This window comes from Aquila chrysaetos, chromosome 13 (genome assembly GCF_900496995.4).
Source record: "Aquila chrysaetos chrysaetos chromosome 13, bAquChr1.4, whole genome shotgun sequence".
Taxonomy (NCBI): Eukaryota; Metazoa; Chordata; class Aves; order Accipitriformes; family Accipitridae; genus Aquila; species Aquila chrysaetos.
In genome coordinates, this window is record NC_044016.1 from 15,340,982 (window position 1) to 15,365,866 (window position 24,885).

The 24,885-nt window shown below is 38.8% G+C and overlaps 1 protein-coding gene across 4 annotated transcripts in view; it reads right to left on the bottom strand.

The window, feature by feature from the left end:
* The window catches only part of THADA (THADA armadillo repeat containing), a 172,253-nt gene extending 152,667 nt beyond the window's left edge, over positions 1-19,586 (bottom strand). For all 4 annotated transcript variants that reach the window (XR_003926238.2, XM_030034578.2, XM_041128294.1 and 1 more), the window contains exons 1-20: positions 19,484-19,586; positions 17,881-17,979; positions 16,350-16,444; positions 15,784-15,914; positions 14,874-15,022; positions 14,684-14,716; positions 13,806-13,854; positions 12,624-12,814; positions 11,867-11,961; positions 11,349-11,569; positions 9,688-10,379; positions 8,885-9,036; positions 8,589-8,744; positions 7,303-7,425; positions 6,245-6,368; positions 4,639-4,787; positions 2,954-3,164; positions 1,412-1,547; positions 873-1,009; positions 304-462 (exon numbers count right to left, since the gene is read on the bottom strand). Coding sequence is in view for 3 of the 4 variants with exons in the window: in XM_030034578.2 (XP_029890438.1) it covers positions 304-462; positions 873-1,009; positions 1,412-1,547; positions 2,954-3,164; positions 4,639-4,787; positions 6,245-6,368; positions 7,303-7,425; positions 8,589-8,744; positions 8,885-9,036; positions 9,688-10,379; positions 11,349-11,569; positions 11,867-11,961; positions 12,624-12,814; positions 13,806-13,854; positions 14,684-14,716; positions 14,874-15,022; positions 15,784-15,914; positions 16,350-16,444; positions 17,881-17,959 (3,082 nt within the window). In the remaining variant the exon portion in view is untranslated. The remainder of the gene's footprint in view (positions 1-303; positions 463-872; positions 1,010-1,411; positions 1,548-2,953; positions 3,165-4,638; positions 4,788-6,244; positions 6,369-7,302; positions 7,426-8,588; positions 8,745-8,884; positions 9,037-9,687; positions 10,380-11,348; positions 11,570-11,866; positions 11,962-12,623; positions 12,815-13,805; positions 13,855-14,683; positions 14,717-14,873; positions 15,023-15,783; positions 15,915-16,349; positions 16,445-17,880; positions 17,980-19,483) is intronic.
* Positions 19,587-24,885: the final 5,299 nt, after the last annotated feature.

The following is a 24,885-nucleotide window of genomic DNA, read 5'->3' on the forward strand; positions in this document are numbered from 1 at the left end:
GCGTTACTTGACAGAAAAGGTGTTAAAGGTTACCTGGCCAGTGCAGTTAAGGCAATAGAGTCTAGGCCAATATCAAAACAACTCATTTTCACTTGTGCTCTAAGAGATATTAACCACAATCTTCCAGAAGCACAGTGAATTAGTCTTTAAAACCATGTCCACGAATAACTAGCTTCTGACAGATTTATTGTAAGAACTGAAACATTACACAGAGCAAGTAACTTCCAATTTTGATCACCCACGTACAATGCCCGCTCTATAAAGAATATCTTGATTTAATTACTAATACAGCATTGGATTTACCTCTCATTTCTGTGCAAATATTATCCATTGGCCTGTGGTCAGCCAGCTTTTCAGACTCTACTTTGCAGTGTTCTTTCAAAATTTTTGCTTGAATAAAATAATCATTCGTGTCCTGTGGTTGTATCTCATGCAGAATCATCTGCAGACGACCTGCACTTTCTACACATTAAACAAGAGAAATATTTAAGATAGTTTTGGGGTTTTTTTACTTCCAATTCTTTATACAAATGTAATTCATTTTGGGTATGTACTACAAAAGAAAGCTATTAGCACTAAAAAACAAATATAAAACTATGGTGATTACAAGGATTAAGGAAGAAAGAAAACTGGACTTTACAGTCATCAGTTTTGAAACAGATGCAACAACACAATCTGCAAATGGGGTATTTTTAGTGCCGAAGTCAAGACAACCTATATCAGAATTCAAAAGAGTGGTTTAAGATTATGACATAAAATGAGAAATTGAAAGGGCGGGGTGCTAGCTCTAGCTCTGAATCGCTGTGAGACAAACAACTTCAGGAGCTTTAGATTTTAACAGAATTCTTTTGGGGTTTTGTTTGTTTGTTTACCTGAATCACTATCCATTGGAATAAGACCCTCTGGTGATGAGCTCTGCACTACTGGTGACACTACAGCAGAGAGTTTGTACGACATCAGAATGAGCCTGGCAACCATTTCCTTCCATTCAGCAACCAATGTCAAGTTACTTAAAAAAAAAAAAAAAAAAAAAAAAAAAAAAAACACCAAACAAACAAAAAAACAAACACAAAAACCCCAACAAAATCACAAACAAAACACAACACAACAAGGATTTAAAATAATTTTATATTTAAAAGAAAGAACTGAATTACAAACACTTTCACAACAGTATTTATGAAAAGTGTAAATAGGGTACAGTTTGAAAAGTCCTAAGACTGAGTTTCATACATACAAAGGAAGTACCCAACAGCTAGCTAAACAGTGCAGCAGCCAGTAAGAGTTCTAAAAGCCACAGGTACTGGATTTCATTACAAATAACACTGTATGCTTTTAAGTTCTCCTGAGCAGCTCTTCCACTGTGCTTAAATACGGAGCTATGACTTACTATTTAGCAGTATGTTTTACTTACTTAAAAGGTAATTGCTGCAAAGCACCAGTTATACAATGCACTCTCCCATACATTGGGAATGATGCTGCTGCTTGAAGCAGAGACTTCTTAGCTTGAAATATTTCTTCTTCAACATTCACCAGCAAAAGCTTGATAACTAAAATTTTAAGAAGTACAGATCTGCATTATACATACACAGATATATTGTATTTTCTAAGCAACAAATCTGCTTTAAAGAAATAGGAATAAAGCCTGTTCACACAACAATTCAATGGAAAATGCACAGCAATTTCCTTGTTTACACTTTTCACTCTTTTGTCATTTAAATAAAAGTTATTGTTGATTTTCAGCTATCTAAACTCCAGCAGTATCTGTTATAGTCAATTTAGTCTGTCTGTCCCAATGAAAGAGCAGCTGCAAAAAGCACAGCCCAGATCCTGTTCTCAGGTACAATCCCACAGCTCATGATGAAATCAAAAGAAGTTAACCTACCACATACCGAAAGTCAGACTTCACCCTTAGAACCAGGTTAATACAACAAATGGTTCAGCAGAATATTAAAGATCTGAAATCTACAGTTAAATATTTGAATCTTACATTAGCCACTAAAGAACCTGCGCAATTTTCAAGGATACATGTGCCTATTTTATTTATATTTATACCACGTGGCATCTCAATGTCAGAATCAGAATGAATTACAGACCCAAATAACGAACTACAGATAACTAACAACAGGAGATGCTCTGTAACAATGAGACATGAGGTTACCCATCCATTTGCTTCATTTATGGCAACCATAACCATATCTCGAAATCGTCATTTCACTGTATATGAAGAAAGTATTAACAGGTATCTGTAGAGAAGCCAATAATGGCACAAAAAAGTATACAATAGTGATTTTACTACAAATTGCACCCAATGCTTTATTACAAATAATGAATTTAAAGATTTTGGTTTTATGGCAGATTACAAAAGGTGGAGGAAGCCTGTTAAACAAATTTGCCAAATCTGCCAGATCTAGAGTCTCTCAGCTTTCATCCAGAGGCACAAACCAAAGAAAAATATTCCACATGCGAACAAAGCCTTATTACCGCAGAAATGCATGTGCCGGACTGCAAACCACTCAGAAATGGTTCCAAGTGGACAGAGCTCCAAGGGGCAGCGCTGAAAATACCAAGTACTGGAACATGATACAGACCAACTACGGCTGCTTTTGCTCTGGGTGAGCGAGCTCTTAGAGGAAGCAGAGGTTCCTTTCCTGCACTTTATGTGCACAGCTTCATCAGACTAGCTACCAGGGCCTCAATGTCACTTTCCCTCTGATCAAAATAATAACAAAAGCCATCTTCTAAGAATATTCAATAGCCTCAACATGAACAGGACTAGATTAAGATCTTGCTAAGGCACCTGGCTTCTTAACAGCAAAAAAAAAATAATACTTAAAATCCTATTAGAAATAAGCATCTCTTACTCATTATGCCTCCTACCAAAAGCCTTAAGGAAAAGCAGTAAGGTTTCAAATAAACATAAAAACCATGGGGGTTCATTTCCCCAAAAGCTTACCTGCTAAAGTGTTCTTCTCCACTGTGCTTACTAATGTGTTTTCATCCATCTGGGGGTTATGCTCAAGCCATTTTCCTAAACAAATATGCTGTAGTCCTTTATGATGTACTAAAAAGTTCAACAAATATGAAGCAGTGACACAATCGTATGGCTTGGTACTTGTGCTAAGATCCATTGCTGCTTGGAATAGGAGATCTAGATTTTCAGAATCCTGAAAAATAACAACCAGTATTGCTCATTTTATCGAGCTTACATATTGATTTATTTAAGCTACTTAGCACCCTGGAATCTAAGAACTTGCTTTTCAGTAAGTTAGCTGGTAGACATTTCTTAGGAAACACATTTTGTACACTGATAACCTTACACTCAAAACATGCGTGTGTATGTATTTAGCAAAGATACAATTACATACACACTGAGGATGGGGACAGTCATTTATAAAGCAGTATTCAAACACACTGCACTTCACAGGAGGATGGTGAGGTTTTGGTTTGGGTTTTTTTTTTCCAAAATACTGTGTTTTATCTGCAGATAGACATCACAGAGAAGCATAGTTTATCAGAAAGCAATATTTGTTCACCAATACTTATGAATTTAAAAGTAACTTTTTATGAAGTAATACAACACAAAAATCAGTATTGAGTCAAAGGGCAAAATTTGGAAGAAATCAAAAGACAGTCAGATAATGAAATCTGAGACCAATCAGAAAGGAAAAGAAAAACAGAACTAAATTTCTTAAAATACAAGAGTAACCAAGTCAAAATGCCTCTATCATTTACATAGGGAAACCACAGCTAAGCAAGCAGCTTGCGTTAACTATTTCCCTGATAGTTCATAGTCATATCCAATGAACTTCCCAAACTCCTTCATCCATTAGTGAAACAAGCCTGCTTAGGTAAGGGCATGTCCTGGTTTTGGCTGGGATATAGTTAATTTTCTTTCTAGTAGTTGTATAGTGTTATGTTTTGGATTCACTATGAGAAGAATGTTGATAACACACTGATGTTTTCAGTTGTTGCTAAGTAGTGTTTAGACAAAGTCAAGGATTTTTCAGCTTCTGCCCAGCCAGCAAGAAGGCTAAAGGGGCAAAAGAAGTTGGGAGGGGACACAGCCAGGACAGCTGACCCAAACTGGCCAAAGGGGTATTCCATACCATGTGATGTCATGCACAGTATATAAACTGGGGGCACTTGGCCTGGGGGGATCACTGCTCACGAACTAACTGGGCATCGGTCGGCAAGTGGTGAGCAATTGCATTGTGCATCACTTGTTTTGTATATTCCAATGCTTTTATTATTAGTGTCATTTTATTATTGTTATCGTTACTAGTTTCTTCCTTTCTGTCCTATTAAACTGTTCCTATCTCAACCCACAAGTTTCACCTTTTTTTTTTTTTTTTTTTTTTTTTTTTTTTTTCCCAAATTCTCTCCCCCATCCCACTGGGCGGGACGGGAGTGAGCGAGCAGCTGCATGGTGCATAGTTGCCAGCTGGGGTTAAAACATGACAGGGCAGAAGCTGTGTAAAAATATATAGAAGATGCTAGCAATGAACACTACTGCAGGCAATGTAGACCAACTTCTAATTTTCAAGAATTATGCTTTGTACCTAACCCAAGTACCTGGTATGATATAGAATATTCATCTTACATGGAATTATTCCCCTTAAACTATTTTTAATTACATACCTGTAAATTAAATGCAACATCACGTAGTTTCATCAAAAGTCCAAACGCTAGAACTTTTACTTCCTCAAAAGTACTGGCAAAACACTGGATCAAAGTTCGGACACGAGTAGAATCAATCTCCTGATCCAACTGAAAAACTTGTGCCTGGCCTGTTCAAAGAAATCAATGCCTTACATAATTTTGCTGTAATTCTTTCCAGAATAAGCACTGTATTCACATTTCGCTTAGCTATACTAAAAGAAGCATCGAAATAAAATTTTAGCTAAAGCATTATTTTAATATTACTTCTCTTACTAGGTCTTAAAATGTCATATTTATCGTTGGAAAAAAAGGTTACCATATCCCAAAAATGATTCTCAATAACACAGAAAGTAACTTATTGCCAAAAACAGAATCCCATTTATTTACATTAAATTCAGCATTGAAAATAACCTTTACTTCAGCTTTGTTTAAAAATTCTTTTCCCGGAAGTATATAATATTAGAAAATAATTCCTCTCAAAAAAGGTTTAAAACTTCAGTATGTTTTGGGGTTTGGTTTTTGGGGTTCTTTTTGTCATAGGAATAATCCCCTAAAATGGAAGCCATTACAATATTTTGCTTTTAATTTAGATTTAAAGCAGTCATGACTTATGGCGACTGACCTAATGCTGTAAGAAGCCAGAATTTTTAAGACGTAAACAAGTGCACCACATTCCAGCACAGAACACAACAGCAGCCAAGTCTCCTTTATAGAAGTAATGTCAGGCTTCTGAAATCCTAAAGCTGCTATTACAAACAACTCTCAATACAACTTTATCTTAAAAAAAATTAAAAAAAAAAAAAAAGCAGCAACATACTACAGACTCATAACAACAAAATTAATGTGTTCATGATTTATCAGGGGTTTTGAGAAAAGATCTACCAAGAAGGCATTTTTCCTTCTTCCTCAAAATCAACTTTTATCTTATGTCACATTTCTTAAAAAAAAAAAAATAAATTTACAATTTAAGACTGAAAACATACTTTTATGTTGGCTATATGATCCAGAGACAAGACTTAGCAAGACCATCACTACTCCAAGGCTCTAACTAATACTTCTTGAACTGGGGTTGTCATAACATTGTGAAGAAAATTTAAAATAACAGCAGCACAAAAATAATAAACTGTCCAATGAAATTGTTCCTCATTTAGTATAATAATATCATGAGAATATGCAAGCCTTTTCAATAAAGAGTTTTTGTGGTCTCAACGTTTTGAATTGCATATTATCAAGATGTTAGAACAGGAAAAGGGGGTAAAGTTATCAAATATATTGAATCTTGTCCAAAAGTTTTCTTCATAACAACAAAAATTCATTGAAAAACCTTGCTAAAAAGCAGGCTATGCAGGAAAATCCCAATTTAAGGAAGATATTCAACAGGCCATAAATATCTGCATTTACTTCAATATTCCATTTTCCAATAAAAATTACTATGCTTCCTTCAGGTAAAATGAAAGTGACACATGAAATGCCATAGAAATTAAGGACTAAGAATACTGTTTTACTTTGACAGAAATTGAATAGCTGACATAAAAGAATCTTCAAAACTTCCCATTCCTACAGCCTACAAAATTAGGCTTCTCACCTTTTGGAACAGAAAATGTTTCTGCTACTGATCCTAAAATAGTTAGTGCAGAAAATCTGGTTGGGTGTGATGAACCGGGAAACAGTACCTCAAAAAGTCTGTCACATACAGATGACATGAAATCCTGAAAATCACAAGAAAAATTTTAAGACAGTTTACCTGCTGCCCTACAAATAAAAGCCTAAGTAACTGAATTCAGGACATTGTTTTACATGTTACCCCAAAAATTACAACGTTACAGTTAATTTTGGAAGAATGGCAGGCCTGCCTTTGTAGTACTGACAAATTTCTTGTTTCCTAGAGTACAGTGATGGCTGGACAAACTTTTTTTTTTTTTTTTTTTTTTAAAGTTTCCCTTCCCCACTCCCACAAAAATATGGCCATTGTATCAAAACCTTGAAAATTACTTGAACAAGAAAAGCAGAACACAAGACAAGAAACAGTTTAACACAAGAAACTGATTATTTGAGCTTTCAAATAGGAAAAAAGGACAAATACGAAAGAAGTTTTTATACGGCGGTCTTTGTGCTGAAGCTCTGTCATTCATTCTCTCACCGATCATTCTGGAGAGCTAGAAAAAGGCTGAAGCTCAACAGATCTCCATTTCAAGCCCCAGTAACGCACATCATTTAAAACTTGCTACTAAACTGCCAGCAGCTAACAGGACATCTACTTGAAAATTTTAGTTTGGATTGGGGGTACATCTCCAGTCATTCCCCACTTACTGCTGTTTCAGTTGACACCATGGGGCAATCCCTCAGAAAATAACCTTTATTGCTTTTAGACAAAATCAACCTTAGAGATACCCTCCAAATACTAATGGGCACTCAATTCATGAGACAACAGTACATTTAGTCAAAATTAACTTGCATAACTGCATACAGAGTGGACAAGGTCCTCAGCACTGTTTTGTTTTACAAGTTTCTTCCTTCTGCAGCGCACTATCTCCTAGTACAGACACAGCCTAACCTACCCAGAGGCATTCTCCAGAACAATGAACTATCTTCAAGAAATGCTATCCCACCTTTTACATCTGTATCTCTAGCAGTCTAACTTACTTTATATTGCTGCAAAATCCCCAAAGGATGCCTTTTAGTTGAGTTTTCAAGTAACTCTTGCTTGGTTTTATTTTGCTCCAATTTATAAAGCATCTGCGAACTTTCTTGTATCCTACAAAACAACTTTTAAAACAAAAGCAAAACATAGGTAAGGCAAGAATCATTGATAGTTAAACAAGGGAAAGGGGGATTTTCAGCTTATCTTCCAGATCATATTCCTTGCAATTTTTAAAAAGTTTGCATGCAGTATAATGCAGGACAGATCCTTCTCTCTCCATTCCAAAAACAAGTTTTTTGCTCCGCATCTCTCTTGCGACCAACCTTTTTCCCCCTCCCTCTGCACATCCAACACCTTCTTCCATCTTCCTCCTTAAATTCATGCCTAGTCTTTTCCTCCCACCTCCCCATTTTCTGTGGGACATATATTCCTCTATTAAAAAAAGCTCAATTAATGCATATAATTCTTATAGCTTCAGTGTCTCTCACAGAGTTTGACTCACCTAAGGAGTGCTTCCCCCAGCTCTTTTATTACCCACTAGTATTTTTTCTTTTCTTATTACACTCCCTCTAACACAATTTTTCCATCTCATTCCTCAGTCTGCACCAGGCGAGTATGGAAAGAGATGGACTTCTCTTTTGTTTCTGCCAAAGCTATTCCCTCATTTTTCCCCTGTCTCTAATTATTTTCTTGTTCCACACTGCTTTCTTTTGCCATTAACATCTTCCAAAACATTCCTTGTACATACATGGTTTCATCATTTTATCCGTATCCTTCTACCATGATTGACATGTGACCTTGGCAACTTCCACAATGTCGACACACTCAATCCCTGCAGACTATAACAGCACAGCCACATGTCATGCTGTTCCTTTAATATTCTTCCACCTTGTCTTCCAAGTCAGGTGGCTGAGGCTGATCAAGTGACTGTGAATTTGCCTGAGGCCTGGTAAGTCTACATAAGCACATTCTTAGTCCACAACAAAGGCCACACAACGTACACTGCTTTGCTATTGGTAAAGTATGCATATGCTGACAGGTTAAGTAACACTCACTACCATTCATATCAAGATACTGTGCCTATCACTTAATTTTTCTGTTTAAGCCATCCTTGCCTGCGATGACTTACCACCGTTCAGTTGGGTAATACATACAACATAGTCCTGGTCTTAGAACTTCTACTCTTTCAGATGAGCAACTTCATAACATACTTAGCAGATTTTTTTTTTTAAATGCTAAATGACTAACGTAATAGGCACATTAGACACTGTTTATAGTTTGAAGTTACCTTTCTGAGTAAAGAGCCTATCTGTTGCCTTACTGAAGGAGACTGGCTGTTCAAGTTGTACATCATAAAAAATTGAATTAATTGCATTTCTTCCATAGACACAATTTCCGTGCTACGATGGGTTTCACAAAGCAAACCTAAAGCATCAATGCAAACCTGAAAGATATTTAGATGTTAAACACAAAAGAGTTACAGGCACCTACAGTGATACCTTTGTTTTAAAACAATGCTGACACAGTATTTAGGGTTGAAGCAATTCTTCTAATTTAAAGACACAAAAAAAGTTGTCACTTTACCTGATTGTGCTGATGAACTAGACCCTGTTTTATACACTCGGTGGATACAAGACCACTGCTCATCATAGTTGAAAGTTCCAGGTGTCCGTGAGCCCTGGCTGTTCTTAGGCATGCCATTAATGCTCCAAGAGCTCCTCTAGTACTGCGAGAGCCTAAAGAAAATGAAAACCAGTAATAATTATAGTTTGATTAACACAATGTGCTAATTGCAATGCTTGTCAGAAACTCCCAATACTTCCAACACATGATCCATACACCCCTTTGATTTTTTTACCCATTAAACCCCAAAAGACAGTGTCTGTCGTAGATTAAACTAGTTCTAAATCACCTAGTTCCCAAAAAGCTTTATCTTGAACACATCATATGAAAAAAGGACCTTGTAAGACCTCACAACCCCTTATTTTAGAATTACACTAAATTATGTCAAAAACTTCAAGAGAATCATAAATCCTGTACCCACATATTTGCAACAAAAAACTAATCTGTAAAGCTCTGTTACTAGACACGACTGTGTAAGAAATAACAGCAGAACAGAAAAATCGTAGAAAAAAATACTGGTATGTAACAAAGCTTGGCACGGAAAGAGAACAGTAAGGCACCCACAGTTAGAATACTAATTATTTTGCTCATGGCATGAAGACTCCCTTATGATTATTATGCATTCCACCTTGAAATACTAACATCAATAATAGCCATCTGGAATTTTTCTCCCAAATTAATTATAACAGATCAGAAACTACATTTCTGAGATTTTTTTTTTTAAAAACCAATCATAATTACAAATACGATATTTATTTTCTTACCTAAATTAGCATCTGCAGAAGCCTGAAGAATTCTAATCATGTAGCTCAGACTGTCAGGGCTACATTTGAGCAATTTTGGTAAATAGTAATCTATTATATAAGTAGTTTGGTCATGGTTCCCTTCACACAGTATTACTAGAAGAGGAGAAACCCAGATGTCATGCCACTGGTCAATCCAGGTGCTTTCTTGAAAACTCAAAGTAAAATGGGCTTTGTGATTGGTAAACATGGTTTCCAAAAGATCACTAGCATAGGGTGCAAGAGACTGATCATTCATCACGTCCAAAATTTGTACTGGAATTGTTCTGTCCAACCGTAGTATATTTTCAGTGCCCACACACTCCACAAGACAGCCAAGAGAAGCATATTTCCCTTTTACATGCCACTCCAAGCTTAGCAAATGCTTTATCAGCCTTGCAAAGAATGGGTCTGATTTTTCATTGGATCCAGTAATGGTGGTTCGGTGTATCTGAAGAAGATTCTTGAATATCAATTTGGTTTGGTGTCTAACAGCATCCAGAGGATGTTCCCAGTGTGTATAAATGTATTCCAGCAGCTTCCCAATTATATCCGAGTTCCCATTAAGTTTGATTTTTAGATTTGGGGAGCCTGAAACAAGGGCAGCCTGTGCTGAATTAGTCCAAATAGCAAGGATTCTAGACAAAGACATTGCCATACTGGATTCTTTTAACCTTTTAAAAAGAACACACAAAAGAAGTTCATTATTTCCATTTGTCAATTTTTTCAAAAGATTTTTTTTTATTTCAAAATAATTATTCATCACATTAGTTTATCTCACACTAAAACAGGTAAGGAAAGACTAACCATTCATTGACAAAAAGGAACCAACACAAAAAGGAGGTGATGAATTCGATGTTGCAAAGTGTATGCTTAGTTACCTGACATGCTGTTAACTGGTCACAGCTAAAACCCCTAAATATGGGGAAAAGAAACCTGACAAGCCACTACACTTGCTATTTTAAAAACAAAAATAAAAATTAATATCCACATGCTAATATGTGAGCAGCACTATGTTACTGCATGCTTCTTGAAAATACAAGGAAAATTTTTCATTGCCATATAAAACCATAAAAACTGAGTACCATATGTGCAAAAACAACATCACAAAACTGACCTCCAAGGCAGTAACAAAGGTGGAACTGGATACATGTTTTAATCCCCTATCCAACAGAGCTGGTAGTCCGTTAGATGCAAGCAGTCAATGCTTGCAACCAGAAAAAAAATTAAACTCATCTTACTTCAAGTATTCCACTCACTGGCACACTTTGTTTTCTTCTGTACTTTTAAAAGCACAGGAGGCAATGTCCTGAAACTAAAGTTTATCTGTCTACATAACAACTGATTCTGCTATACCTTACCATCAGGTAGTTGGTAAACTAATCCCACTTACGTTGGAAAAACAAAATTTCATTTCAGCATGCAAAAGAAAATTGTAACTTAAAACTGTCTACACAATATCAAGACATGTTTTTCTGAATATATTAAAAAGATGACACAATTTGTGGCAGAAACTAGTATCATTACACTGAAAACATCAAAGGGATACTCCACCAGGATCATGAGCCACGCAAAAATACAAGTGAAAAGATCAATACCCTCCTCCCAAACATGAAACAATACAAATCAAAAACCAGGCTTACTCTGAACTCAAAGACAACAAGACTGATGCAATATCCAATAGTAGTTTCTCTCCATTTTCACCCATGCTGCCATTCTTCCATTCCAGCATAGCCAGTGCTCCATGGCAAAGAAAGAGAAGGACCGAGTCAGGGCATTCTTCCGTACACAGAGTCCCACAGTTACTCAGAAACCACACTGGCACATCTGTGTGTTTTATTGACCCAAGAAGCAAGTCACTGACCTGTAATAGCAAAGTAACACCCATTACAGGATCTCAGCACAGAGGAAAAGCTGTTTTATGCATAACTGAGAATCTTAGAAGATCTGAAGAGATTTCTTGTACATTGTTTTTCTCAAATTCAAAACCCTACTCTGATTTCATACGGCAAGGAGAGAATGAAGGATTTACACTCCAATTAAAGACTGATACAGAGGTTGGCAAGTCCTACTATCTGTACCAGCAAAGCCTCTGAACACCACCAGTAGCACTGATTAATGACACTGACATTTCACAGTCTTAGGGAAGAAATACACTTACCAAGGAAGGTAATTCTTCAGCTGGCTCATACATAGTTTTAGAGAACAGAATAACGGCCAGTCCTGAGGTAGTCTGAACAGTTTGCAGGAGCGCTGCTATACGGCAGAGAAAGAATTTTACATTAGAGTGCAGCAAACATTGTGTGCTACAACTATGTATCAAAATTATAAAGATGGTATTGAATTTTCCTAGACTACTTGTATATCACAAATATGTAGTGTCCACCCAGATAGCAAGTATTTAACAAATTTATACTCTAGTGTAATAGAAAACTATTAACACCTTTTAACAGATAGAAAATATAGAACTGCCCAGTAAGACAAGGAGGACTGTGGCAGAGCCTATTGACATTTATATTAAATTCTTACACAGATATTTTTGTACAGTAGAAGTAAACACAATTAGTTACAGTGCACCAACAAATAGTTCTGACAGCATAATTCATACAGATATATAAATTTTTGGTAGGCACAGACATTTGGTGAGTCTCAAAAGTATTTGTATTACTTCCTAAATTATTAGTAATAGCATTTACCTTGTTTTTTTATAGCAGGAAAAGTTAAGCTGTACACTCCAAAATTACGATCTACAAATCATTGCTCGCCAAAAGACATACTACTGCTCCCAATCCCATTTATCTCAGCAGTTCAATCCATTCAAGCTAAACTAAGTTTTTATACATACAGGTTGTGTTTACTACAAAGACAAGAAGACTGGCTTAATAAAAATATTTGGTTTTGAATCTTACTCTACTTACCATCCATTAGGAAGTTTGTGGAGCTTTTCAGTAAACTACACATACTTTGCCAAACAAAAGACTCATGGTGTTTCCAAAGACTTCCCTGGATATTTTCTTGTAATTTCTGTACAAGCATCATTGAAACTTTAATGGCTATCAGTAAATCATGCATCAACTGAGTCTGAACAACATGATTTCCATGATTCTTTCTGTGGGGAGAGAGAAAAAAAAAAAAAAAAAAAAAAAAAAAAAAGAGACAGACAAGACATGCCCACAAAAAGGAAATTAAACCATTCTTCACCATCACCAGAAAACTACATTCTGCCAACTTCAGATAGAATTAATGGTAAAAACTGATTTATTGTTTGAGGTGAACAGATATGTAACTATAGGAAAACAAGAAGCAGACTCAAGTGCAGTGTTTCAAAATGAAATTAACAAACATAATGACAAATTCTGCTACAGTTTCTGCAGGTTCCTGTCACAAACTTTCACTCATTTCATTCTGCCTGAGCAGAGCTGAACTTTTCCAGAAATTTTCCAAAAAGACCAACAGAACACAGTGCTGCTTCTTTCTCATTTTTCAAGCAGTTCCTCCACATGCAAAGCGTATTTCTATGATTTGACTTTCTTCTAACATGAAGACAGACAACACGTAAACTTTTATGTACAAAAGACTCCATTAAGCACCCTTCTCTGGGTACATGATGAGAGACCACAGTGAAAAAGATTCACTTCATGCAACGCTGGAAAATGTTAAGATACTAAATGATGACTCCTGTGACAGACTTAACAGAATATCAATACTGATTTAAACACAAATGGAAAGTGGAAGAGTATTACTCTACTTGAATTTTAATAATTCTATCTATTAATTACAGTGTTCAGTCACAATTCAGGTACAAAACCACAACTCAAAGGCCTCCCTCAAAGTAGTAGCTCTAACACAGTATCAGTGCCTTAAATGTTACCGCCTTTAATTTTATTTCTTGCCTTTCTTATTTTGTAACATCATATGGCCACAAAAGAAAAGCAACTCATCAGCAGCTTTTTTTAATCTAAAATATGTATCATTGTAAAATTACATTCCCATCTTTCTTCAATGTATGGCTATCAAAGTGACATTCCAAACCATACCAGATTATCTGACGAGAGTGAAATAAAAACAGATAAAATACAGCTCATATTGAATTCACTTGCCTGTTTTCCTCCTGTATGTCAAGTAACGACTTCTGCAGAAACTGAAGAACTAGTGAAAATAATTACCGTATGAATTTATTTAAAAGATAAATTGAACAAAAAAATTCTAGCAAAGCAATCACACATACACATCATACCCAGACACAATGAACAGTTACCCATATAGTGGTGTTTCTTCCACTCCATAAACAAACTAAACTGACATTTCAGTGCAGACCCAAAGAAGCGATACTAAAGCAAAATCTCAAGCTGGTTTGCAACAACCTGGTACAAAACAAGAGTTTCCAAACCACTTGGCCTAATCCTGTTCTGGTTCCTCAATGAAAAGCTGAAATTACCAAGAGCTAAAGACAGAGCAGCAATAAAAGGCCCACAGGAAGGTGTGAACATTACCTGTATGCTGAGGGAACAGTACGTCAAGTTATCCCATATTACCAGTAGATCAGACTTCTGCAAAATTATTGCCAAACAAAATTCTTGCCGCAGCAGGCCTGGGCTTGCTATAGTCAAGACTGGCTGTTAACAGCTCAGTGTTACCACATCCAACTTCATCATGAGGCACAGGACAGAGAATACTTCACGTAAAGTAGCACCAACTCCCCCAGCCCTCTAAGAATCGCTCACTGGTACCTTTTCAGATTTATATCTAGGGCTGCTCAATAAAGCAAGATTGACCCCTGGAAATTAAAGGTACAAATCAAGGGAAAGTCTCTGACAAAAAAGTACCATGCAAGGGTACTAGTTATTAAAAATTAACCAGGAGGAAATCAGATCTGATACATCTTTACGCCTACCTCATGTTACTTCTTCAGATACAACCCTCCTCCCCCCCCAATAAGCTACAGTGAAACTTATTCTACTATAAATATGAACTTTACCTTCTTCAAACAGGTTCTTAACACTTGCTCTACCTAGAGGAAAGAAAATAAATTTTAACTACTGAATACTAGCCAATACTATCTATTTTACATAGATAAAGTGTAAATATTACTATTAGGTGCTGCACCAAGATGCCAATCAATGTTGAGCAAGCTAAAACAGAAGACAAAATATTCAATGTCATTGTACCTAAGCTGAAGTCCTCCATACAGGAAGAAAGGTTGTCCAGTACTTTTCTGTACAAATATACGTCTGTGGTTTTCAGTTCGTCCCTAAGGCAGCATACAAAGCTTTGTACAGCTAACGTCATAAATCGTTCAGGAAGACCATTTAGTGAACTGCAACAGTAAGAAACAGCACAATCAGCTCATGCTGAGGTGTTAAATATCCACTTGACTAAAGTCAATGTCAGCTAAAACTCCAATAATAGATAGATGTTGCTTCCTGCATGAAAACATATTCTCTTTTAAAATAAACATGCACATTCTAATTTTGCAGCTAGAAAACCTGTCAAAGGAGCGTAAAGCTCTGGTATGCAACCACATTCAGGATGGAAGCCCTGCATCTCTCAGTGGGACAACAAATGTTTTCAGACATAGAAATGAAGACAGCTAAGCACTGGATCTTAAAAATGTTAAGGCTGTAATAAGTTCACTAAAGAAATACAATAGTAATTTTGCAACAGAAAAACTTAATTGCAATAAAAATAGGCACAAGAAACCACAGTTTAGTTATGATTCCTCTGAACAGCCTTCTCCTGACATTGTCAGATTTTTTTTTTAACAGAAGTATTTTAAATTTCTACTCTAATATTGGATTTTAAAGTTCAAAGTGCTAATTACATGCTATGTTGTCTTTCCAGTAATGAAACAGATCAAAAATGATACTTCACTTTAAAGTTAATTATCTAATGATACATTGTATTATTTATAATTAAGATTTTTAACTAAGCAAGAAAGAAAAACAGTACATATTCATATATTAGTAACCCAAATTTTCAGTAATTAAAGTGCAGCAATTTGTGGTGCACAAGAAATAACTGACTTCTAGGTAAGGAAAGCATTTAAAAAAAATAAAGGCTTAGTATTCAATTTTTTACCTTGCTAATACTTTTTTCAAGGGATTCTTCGCACCCAGTGAAAAATATGTCTCTCCCAAAATATCCAAACAAGCTTTAACCATGGGATCACATGCAGAGTTTTGACCCATCTTCTCCATCAATGGCATTATCTATAATCACCAGAACACATGATCAACAAAAACTCTGGACATACCCTCATCATTAACAGAGGCAGAATTCCCTCTCATCCAAGTATATGGTGCAAAACTGTCCTCTACCATATCCCGTTGAGTTTCAGGTGTTGAATAATGTTCCAAGAACACCTCTAATACCAAAAATACATACATACAAAATAGGAAACTTGGTATCACTTGCCTTCCATCATTTACAGTAACTGCAGCCCTTACTAATTTAAGTAGTAGAACTACTTTCTAGAACTACTACATTTCTACCTAATGCATGTGCAGCAGTAACAACTGTTTTTCACCTTTTTCCAGGAATGTTTAAAACATTATAAAGTTATTTTAGACTTGTATTTCCCATTAACAGTGCACATGACACACTGTCAGTTACCAAAAACCACACTAACAACAGTGAAGTCTTACTTTTTTAATACACTGGATCTGCTGGATGCCATTGTTCAGCTGTGCACAGTGCAGAAGCAGAGATGCCAGGTTTTGCTCTTCAGCCTTTGAAAACCCTACATTTGGAAGAAGAGTCTCTTCTTAGAAAGGAATTACAATAAGCAGTATAAACAATACATAATTTATAAGAAAACACTGCTTAATTCTTAGGGTTTTTACCTGTTCCAGTAAACCTACTGGTGCTACAATCCCTTAAGCCACCTTACAATACCTTAACACCATTTTTTTTTTTCTAACAAATTAAAAATATACAAGTTTCACTGTAACATAATAGTAGACCTCATCTTCAGTATGAAGACCAGTTTCACAAAATCACAGCATGGTTGAAGTTGGAAGGGACCTCCAGAGGTCATCTGGTCCAACCCCTCTGCTCAAGTAGGGTCACCTGTGCAGGCTGCCCAGGTCATGGCCAGACGGCTTTTGAACACCTCCAAGGATGGAGACTCCCCAACTTCCCTGGGAAACCTGTGTCAGTGCTTAGTCACCCTCACATTAAAAAAGTGTTTCCTGATGTTCAGAGGGAAGCTCCTGTGTTTCAGTTGGTGCCCATGCCTCCCATCCCATCACTGTTCAACACGGAAAAAAGCCTGGCTCTGTCTTCTTTACACGCTCCCTTCAGGTATTTTTTACACATTGATAAGACCCCCCTTGAGCCTTCTCTTCACCGGCTGAAGAGTCCCAGCTCTCTCAGCCTTTCCTCATAGGAGGGATGCTCCAAGCCCTTCATTATCTTAGTGGCCCTTCGCTGGACTCTCTCCTGTATGTCTGTATCTCTCTTGTACTGGGGAGGCCAGAACTGGATGCAGCACTCCAGGCGTGGCCTCACCAGTGCTGACTAGAACATAAGGAGCACCTCATAGTAACTTTATTATACAAATCTTGCATTAGTTTTTTTGTTGGGTTTTGGGTTTTTTTTGGTTTTGTTTTTTTTTTTTTAACTAAAGACCACTGGAAATTTAACATATCAAAAAAAAAAAAAAAACCAACTCACAAAAAACACCACAAAATGAAAGAGCATTTGAACGGTATCTTAAAATCAAGTTAACTACAGAAAATACAAAGACTGGGAAAAAACACTCAAGATGACCTCCAGACATCCCTTCCAACCTCAACCATTCTCCGATTCTTTGAAATTCAGCATTATCCCACATATTAAGGCTAGTACTTCAGGTAGCACTGAATTACAGGCCTACAAGTGGGATCACAAGTAGGACCTTCTACCCCCTTCACACCAATGATAAAACAAAGCAAAGAGCTTTCAAACCAAAGACACAATGCTCCAAAGGATTCTTTTAACTCTGCCAAGGTAAGAAGTCATTGTCAGTACAAAACCACAAAAGAGCAAACACACCTAAAACCCACAAAACAAAACCACCAGAAATACAACTTAACAAGAAAAGAAAGAAAAGATTAATTTCAGCAGCTACACAAACACATTCTACTAACAGAATAAGAAATTACGCATTAGTTCAGAAAAAAACACCCCACTTACTCTGAAGTTTTTCAAGCTGCTGATGATCAAGAAAGAATGCATCTACCTGAATTTCCTTCTTCTTCTTCTTCAGAACCATTTTAGCTGATTAAGAAATACCTGCTCAAAACCAAAACAAAACAAAACCAGGTCATGTTGTTTTAAAAGCATAATACTTTTAAAAGCATAACACTTCCTATGTTAATGGTCTTCTCACTGTCCTGAAATGTTTATTGCATTATCGGTGCACTTTTTTTGTGCCCCCCAAGATTAACAGCTCTCTTCAATTTTATCAACTTCAACTATTTCAAGCATTTTGTCCAAAATTCACCAGACTTCATGGCACAAAATGGAAGTCATAGAAAATAGAATTTGCAGGATGAATGAAAAACTGTCTCACTGGAGTTTTTACTGCACTTGTTATGTAGTCTGTGACATGCCCCTAGATCACAGTTTGAAAATATCATGCAGAAGCATGGGAGTAACACCACAAAACTTCTGTTGCTCTGTTTTACTCTTCAAAACTCATTCAATTTGTATTAAAGTTAGAACTGTGTAGCAAAGCAGTTTTGTTTGTTTAAAACATATCAACCAGTTCTGCGCTTGCTATAATGGATGTTAAGTATAGCAAGTTGTTTCTTCTTTAAGGTAACAGCAATTTAACGTGCGCTACAGTTTCACTGACTTACAAACTCCTTATCACAAAACAGCTGAGGTTGGAAGGGACTTCTGGAGGTCATCTGGTCCCACCCTCTGCTCAAGGAGGGCCACCTGGAGCCTGCTACCCCAGACCACGTCCAGGTGGCTTTCGAACTTTTCAAGGAGGGAGACTCCACAGCCTCTCTGGACAACCTGTGCCAGCGCTCAGGCACCCTCATGCCACATCTGGTGCTTCCTGATGTTCAGAGGGACCCTCCTGTGTTTCAGTCTGTGCCACGGCCTCCTGTCCTGGCACGGGGCACCACTGGAAAAGAGCCTGGCTCCATCTTCTTCGCACCCTCCCTCCATATATTTACATACACTGATAAGATCCCCTGACCTATTATCTAGTCCCAGTTGATAGTGATCAGAAAGCGTAACTCTTCCATTTCCTCCTAAAAACAGGTGGCCTCAGCCTTTCTCCCCAGGCAGCAGGCACCACACGACGGCACTGACCAGCGGGGCCGGTGCCCAGGAAGGGTAACCAACACGACAGCCGTGACAACCGTGGGGCGGCCTCAGGAAGACAAGAGCCTGACTTACAGCGCCTCAGAGGAACGTGCAGCCGGGCCCCGCTGCCGTGCGGGGCCATCACGCTCCCTCCGACCGACCGACCGACACGGTCCCAGTAACCCCGCGCCCCACAGCAGCTCCCAGGCGAGCTGCCGGGCCCCCGGGCCGGGCCGCAGCCCCCGGGGCCTCCCCCCGCCTCGGCGGCCTGGCGGCGGGCGGCAGCGCGGGCCCGGTGCGCAGCGAGGCCTGGGGGGCGGCGGCACCGGCACCCGCCACGGGAAGCGGCAGGGCTGCGGCCGGCCGCGGGGCCGCCGCCACGGAGGCCGCGGCGCGACGGTGGGCAGTAGCAGAGGGGAAAGGAAACGCCGGGAGGACCCTGCCCAGCCCCCGCCTTACCCGAGGCGACACTCACACACGGGCGCCGCTCCCCTTCCCCGTCTCCGCCGCCCCGCCCGCACCACGTGCCGCCGGGAGAGAGCCGGAGCCGCCCGCCGCCAACCAGGGCGCGGGGGCCGCCCCCGGGGCGCTCCCCGCGCCCGGCCCGGCCCGGCCCCCCGCTGCCGGCCCCGGCGCTGCCTCATGCCGGGACGCGCCGAGCCGCCGCCCCCGGGGAGCCGGAGCAGGTGCCTGGCGGCGCCCGCCGAGGCTTCTGCCGTGCTGCGGCAGCCGGCGCTGTTCGGCGCTTCGCCGCGCCGCGGGACGGCTCCCGCTGCCGGCTGCAGCACCGTCCTCAGCGGCGGTGGCCGCAGCGGGTAGCCGGGCTTCTCTGGAAAATACTTAACTGGAAGATCAACCAACGTGAGAGTCGCTGGCCTTTGTAACAGAGTGCATTTTAAAATGTACTCTTAACGTTGGGGAAAACTGGTGGTAACTCTGAGGTATCTCATGATGGCAATAGCCTGTGTTTCTCTCGGAGTAATTACACTCCCTCCTCAGTTCCCGAGTTTCCTCGGTAGTTTTAAGTGGATGCTGCGTCTGTCGGAGCCTCATTTGTCATGTGCCCCTGCTGTACACAGCGGCTGGTAGGCGTCCCTCCAGAGCCGACTACCTTTCGGAGCCAGAGGAAGCAAACCCCGGTAAAGCATCCAACGCAAATCAAGCTTCTCTAGTCACGAATCCTTTTCTCCAAGGAGCAGAAAGAGGCTTGAATAAACACTTTGCAAAAATCCAACAAACTTCATTTGAAAAGCGCCCTTCGTTTGCTTCCTCTTAACCATCTCTTCATCCTTTACAATCTCAGCACTTCCACATTTTCTTAAACTAAAATGATCAACAAAACCCTGTTATTTTCTTATATATATAAGCATTTCATTTTTAGCCAGAGCAGATTTTTTTTTTTTTAAGTTTTCAACACCTATGTCATGTGTCTTTCACAATCCTTCCAGGTCCCATATGAATATAATGCAAGTAACAAGTACGTAAAGTGCGAGCAATAGACTATCAAATGCGGATCGTCTTTCCCGAGTCTGTGAGTTCTATCTAGCAAAAGGGAAATCTTGCACTCATTGTGAAAATGGTTATTGCAAAAGTGGTTACTGTAAAATGCCAGCTCAACATAGCAGTCATGCTTCGATGAAGATTTAAGATAGAACAACGTTTTGGTAAGGAAAAGGGGGAAAACATAACAAAACCCATTCCTTGCCACTTGACTTTCACCCAACAGTCATTTTCCTAGCAACCTAAAGCAGCTAGAGTCCATGAGAGGCTGTTCAGGACTTTCAGATATCTTCTGGATCCCCCTTGAACACTGAATACCTTCTGACATAGTAATGGCCAAAGGAACTGAGAAAAGGTTTAACCATATCCATACACATGGAAAATAATTTGAGTTTTTCTCCATTGCTTCATTGATTTTCCCTCTGCGTTCAGCCTTTTCTAGGAAACTGACACCATTATTTGGCACTATGCATTGCAGTGACCTACTTAAAATGCTGGACTACCTCCAGCTGGAAGAGTGATTGTATGCTCATATGTGATTTAACCTTCCAGCCAAATCAGACAACACATCCTCATTTAGTGTAAGCAGTCTGCAACAAGCTAGGCCAAGTCTCCAGTTCCTTGAGCTCAATTCAATACCTGCACATCTTACATTCAGTGCAATCCTCTTCCTACAGGCTCCCCAATTTCAGGGGAACCCTTTTCAGGGTTCCAGCTCTATCTATTCCAGCTCATTTTCTGTAATGCTAGGGATAACCTTCCAGCAACTTTCTGCTTTCCAAAAGAGCTTTACTCTCCCCAACTTTTTGCGGTTAGAGGAATCATCAATGCCAGGGAACCGTCAGGTAACACATGAAGAATCCACACCTCATAGTGCAATGTAAAAGCAAAGAAGCATCTCAAGAAATGAAACAATAGCATGCAAGACCCACACACTTCAACTGCTCTGTTCTCCAAGAGCACCAAGTTTCCAGTATTCAAAGTAACTTGTTTAGAACTAGCTCACATACCACCTCTAAGCAGCTCACCAGGCATGGGTTATTAGGGTTAAGTACCTTGAAAAGGTAAGTCACTCTGTTTTCATAATTTCTGTTCTGCTGGTAAGGAGCAACAGACCCTTGAATTACTGGTGTCATGGCTCCGCTGTGCTCTGCTGTGTGCCAGAGATCTTGCAGAGACCAAAAAAGCAATCACAGTGTCAGAAATTGCTAGAGAGAGAGTAAAAAACAAACTAGAAAGCATTACTATGTCACTGTATAAATACACCTATGCCTTGAATACTGTGTGCAGTGTTCATCCCTACACAAAAAGAATATAGTAGGACTGCCAGAGGTGTGAGGCAGGGTAAGAAGGATGGCCAGAGGTAGAGAGGGGCTTCTTCGTGAAACCATTAGAGTAGGTAACTTCACTCTCAAAGAGAAACTACTGAAATGGAATACGACAGAAATTTCTAAAATCATTTTTCACTATCTCGACAAAAATTAAGGAGCATCAAATGAAAGAAGCAGATGGCACATCCAAAACTAAACGAATTATTTAAACCATGGGGCTCATCATCCCAGGACATTTTGGATCTTGAAAATTACATTTGTTCAAAAGCAGCTGGACTAACTCATGGAAGAAAAAAACACAAACCAGCAAAAGTTTCAAAACACAAAACTTCTGGCTCACAAAGTCCCTGAACCACAAAGCAACTGGAGATCGGGACAGTATTCTGGGGTAATGACACTTAACTTCCCCGGGCACTGGCTGAGGACGACTGTCAAGCGACTGGCAACCAGGCTAGAGGGCCCCTGCTCTGACCGGGTACAGCCATTTCTACTGTGAAGTCTCAGCATGTTTCTGTAATGCGTCGTAAGTTTTTTTCTAAGCACTGTATTTATGTTCACAGACTTCACAGTTTTGACAAATCAACATCCACCAGTGAAAATCCCTCTCAAAGGAAATATTCTAACCCACGCTGTCGGAAACATTAAAGTTTAAGCTGTAAATGCTAGTCTTCTTGAGCTATGCCTATATCCAGTAAGTAGAATATTTTATATTTTAAGTTTCTTTCAGAGGGAGATGATCTTATCATTTGGAAACTCTCAGAAATTGATAATTTAGAGCAATATAGAATTTTACCACTCTGTGGCGCCAAACATTTAAAAAGGTTGTGCTTTTAAAGGGAAGCCACAGACCTTCTCATAAGCCGTGTTTTTATGTAGAAAAAGCCTTTATTAGTAACTGAAGTAACCATGGATTCTTCCATTCAAAGGTACCAAAGCACAAATACTAGAGGCTATTTAGATAAGATGCCATTCTTCTACCACTGAAAGACAAGCCATAGCCTTGAAAGAGCAACATTTTAAGACATCATGGTAATAACATGAATTGAACAGGAATGATCTTTCTCCCTTTCCCTCCTCCACTTAAATAAAACCTTTAAAGCTGTTTTTTGTCAAGAAAGATCAAGATACTTTTTAATTAATTTGAACAGCACCTGAAGATGATCTAATTATTTATATCACAGTTTTGTAATTGCAACTAGTATAAACAGTATCATGGGAACTTTTTCTCTATTGCAAGTCTCAAATACATACATCATCCTTTCAAAGAATCCACATAGAAACGAACTGAGAGAAGACATTGTATAATCTAAGATTTTGGAATCACAAGATGTTTTCTGGAATATATTTTCCAATTGTAGACACACATACCAATCTGAAATACCTAAACTTAAATGGTTCCACGTTTATCTATGTGAGAGGACCAGAAAAAGCTCCATTGATGGGGGTAAGGTTCTGATCCAGCATGTCAGAATCGCATTCTACATATTCATAAACCCAGATTTTTACATTCTAGTTGCAGGTTTGATAACCACTTGATCATCTCTGAAAAGGAGCTAGCGGCATTTTTTGGATTAGCTTCCACGCTCTGGGGTGGATGTTTCGCAATACAGTGTTCATAATACTTCAAAACAAATGAGGTTATTGTTTAGTAAGACAACCAGAAACTTAGAACTTACTTTCTTGCATTGAAGTCAGTTATGAACAGTAAAAACCACACAACACACACATCTTCAGCCCACATCTAGAGGCTAATATTTAGAGTCCACATTAGAGAGGCAAGTATTTCATGGTGTTTTGCTTTTGCTTTACTTCTGTAGTTAGCCAGCTAACAGATGATCATTCCAAGGTGCAAATACCTGGTCTTGCAGATTGCTTCTACAACGTACCATGGACCACTTTTTTGCATTTTCTGCACATATTTGCAAGACTCCACCTCGGATTTATTACTGCTTGTATGTAACTTCCATCAGTGACAACAGCAAGGAGAAACAACTCTCTTCCTGAGACCGCGCTTCTGTGTACAGTAGTTTTCTGTGAGAGGAAGATCTATGGCTTTCCCCCTTGCATTCTAATTACAAAATAAAGTTGTATTTTGTTCTATGCCTCCCAGTCGTTCTACTGGTAATTTTATTCCCTTCAGTAACTGAACACAGATTCTAGCCACCTCTACAGACTTTACAGATAAGGGTAGTTGAGAGAAAATCCTGAATATCCCTATTTCTTCCTCTGGAGTATTTTTTCATGCCTCTTTACAGACGAGTATCCAGAGCTGCGTGACTGCAGAGCATTTTTATTATCTGAGGCCAAAGAAAATGTCAATCCACAAAACAAACTCTCAAAGAAACGCTCATGTAGCGAACAGGCTTTGCTCTCCCTCTTGCGGTCTAAGCATGTCATTCACGTAGGCTTCGCTTTTCCTTAGCTCAGAGCACTCTAAATTCAAACGCTCTCTGCACTCTTGGGTGTATCTAGAGAGAACGTGTCACTATTCAAGGAAACGGTATGGCCAAAGTTTTCATCAAACACCAACGCTAAATCATTTTGTATACCATTTGTTAGGAACCAAATGATTTTTATTCTTTTGGCTACATCTTTTAATCTATAAATTTTTTTTTCAGTGGATTTGTTTTTAATGTAGCTTGAACACTCTACACAGGAGGTATGGGGTAGAAAACAATTCACTTCTTGCTATACCAGCAATCAAGTTTTTAATACGTTTTTCAGCGGCGAGTGTTTAAAAAACATGAGGCCCTTCAGAAAGCACCAGCAAATGAAGCAGTTTCAGTGAAGTTGTTTCAATACTTTAAGGTCACTGCAACTGGAAAATTGGAGGCTGTGCTGAACTGAATAGGAAAAAATGAAATTGTGTGTATAACCAGATGAGGAATATTTGAGCTTTTAAGACCTTTTTTATTTTTCAAATTAAAAAAATTGCACTTTTACTGACTCAGACGATTGTGAAAGAGCAGTTTACACAAGATGACTGCACACCTACACTAGAAATAAGCACCAGAAAAATGGTGGTGTGGTTTGTTTATGCGCCACA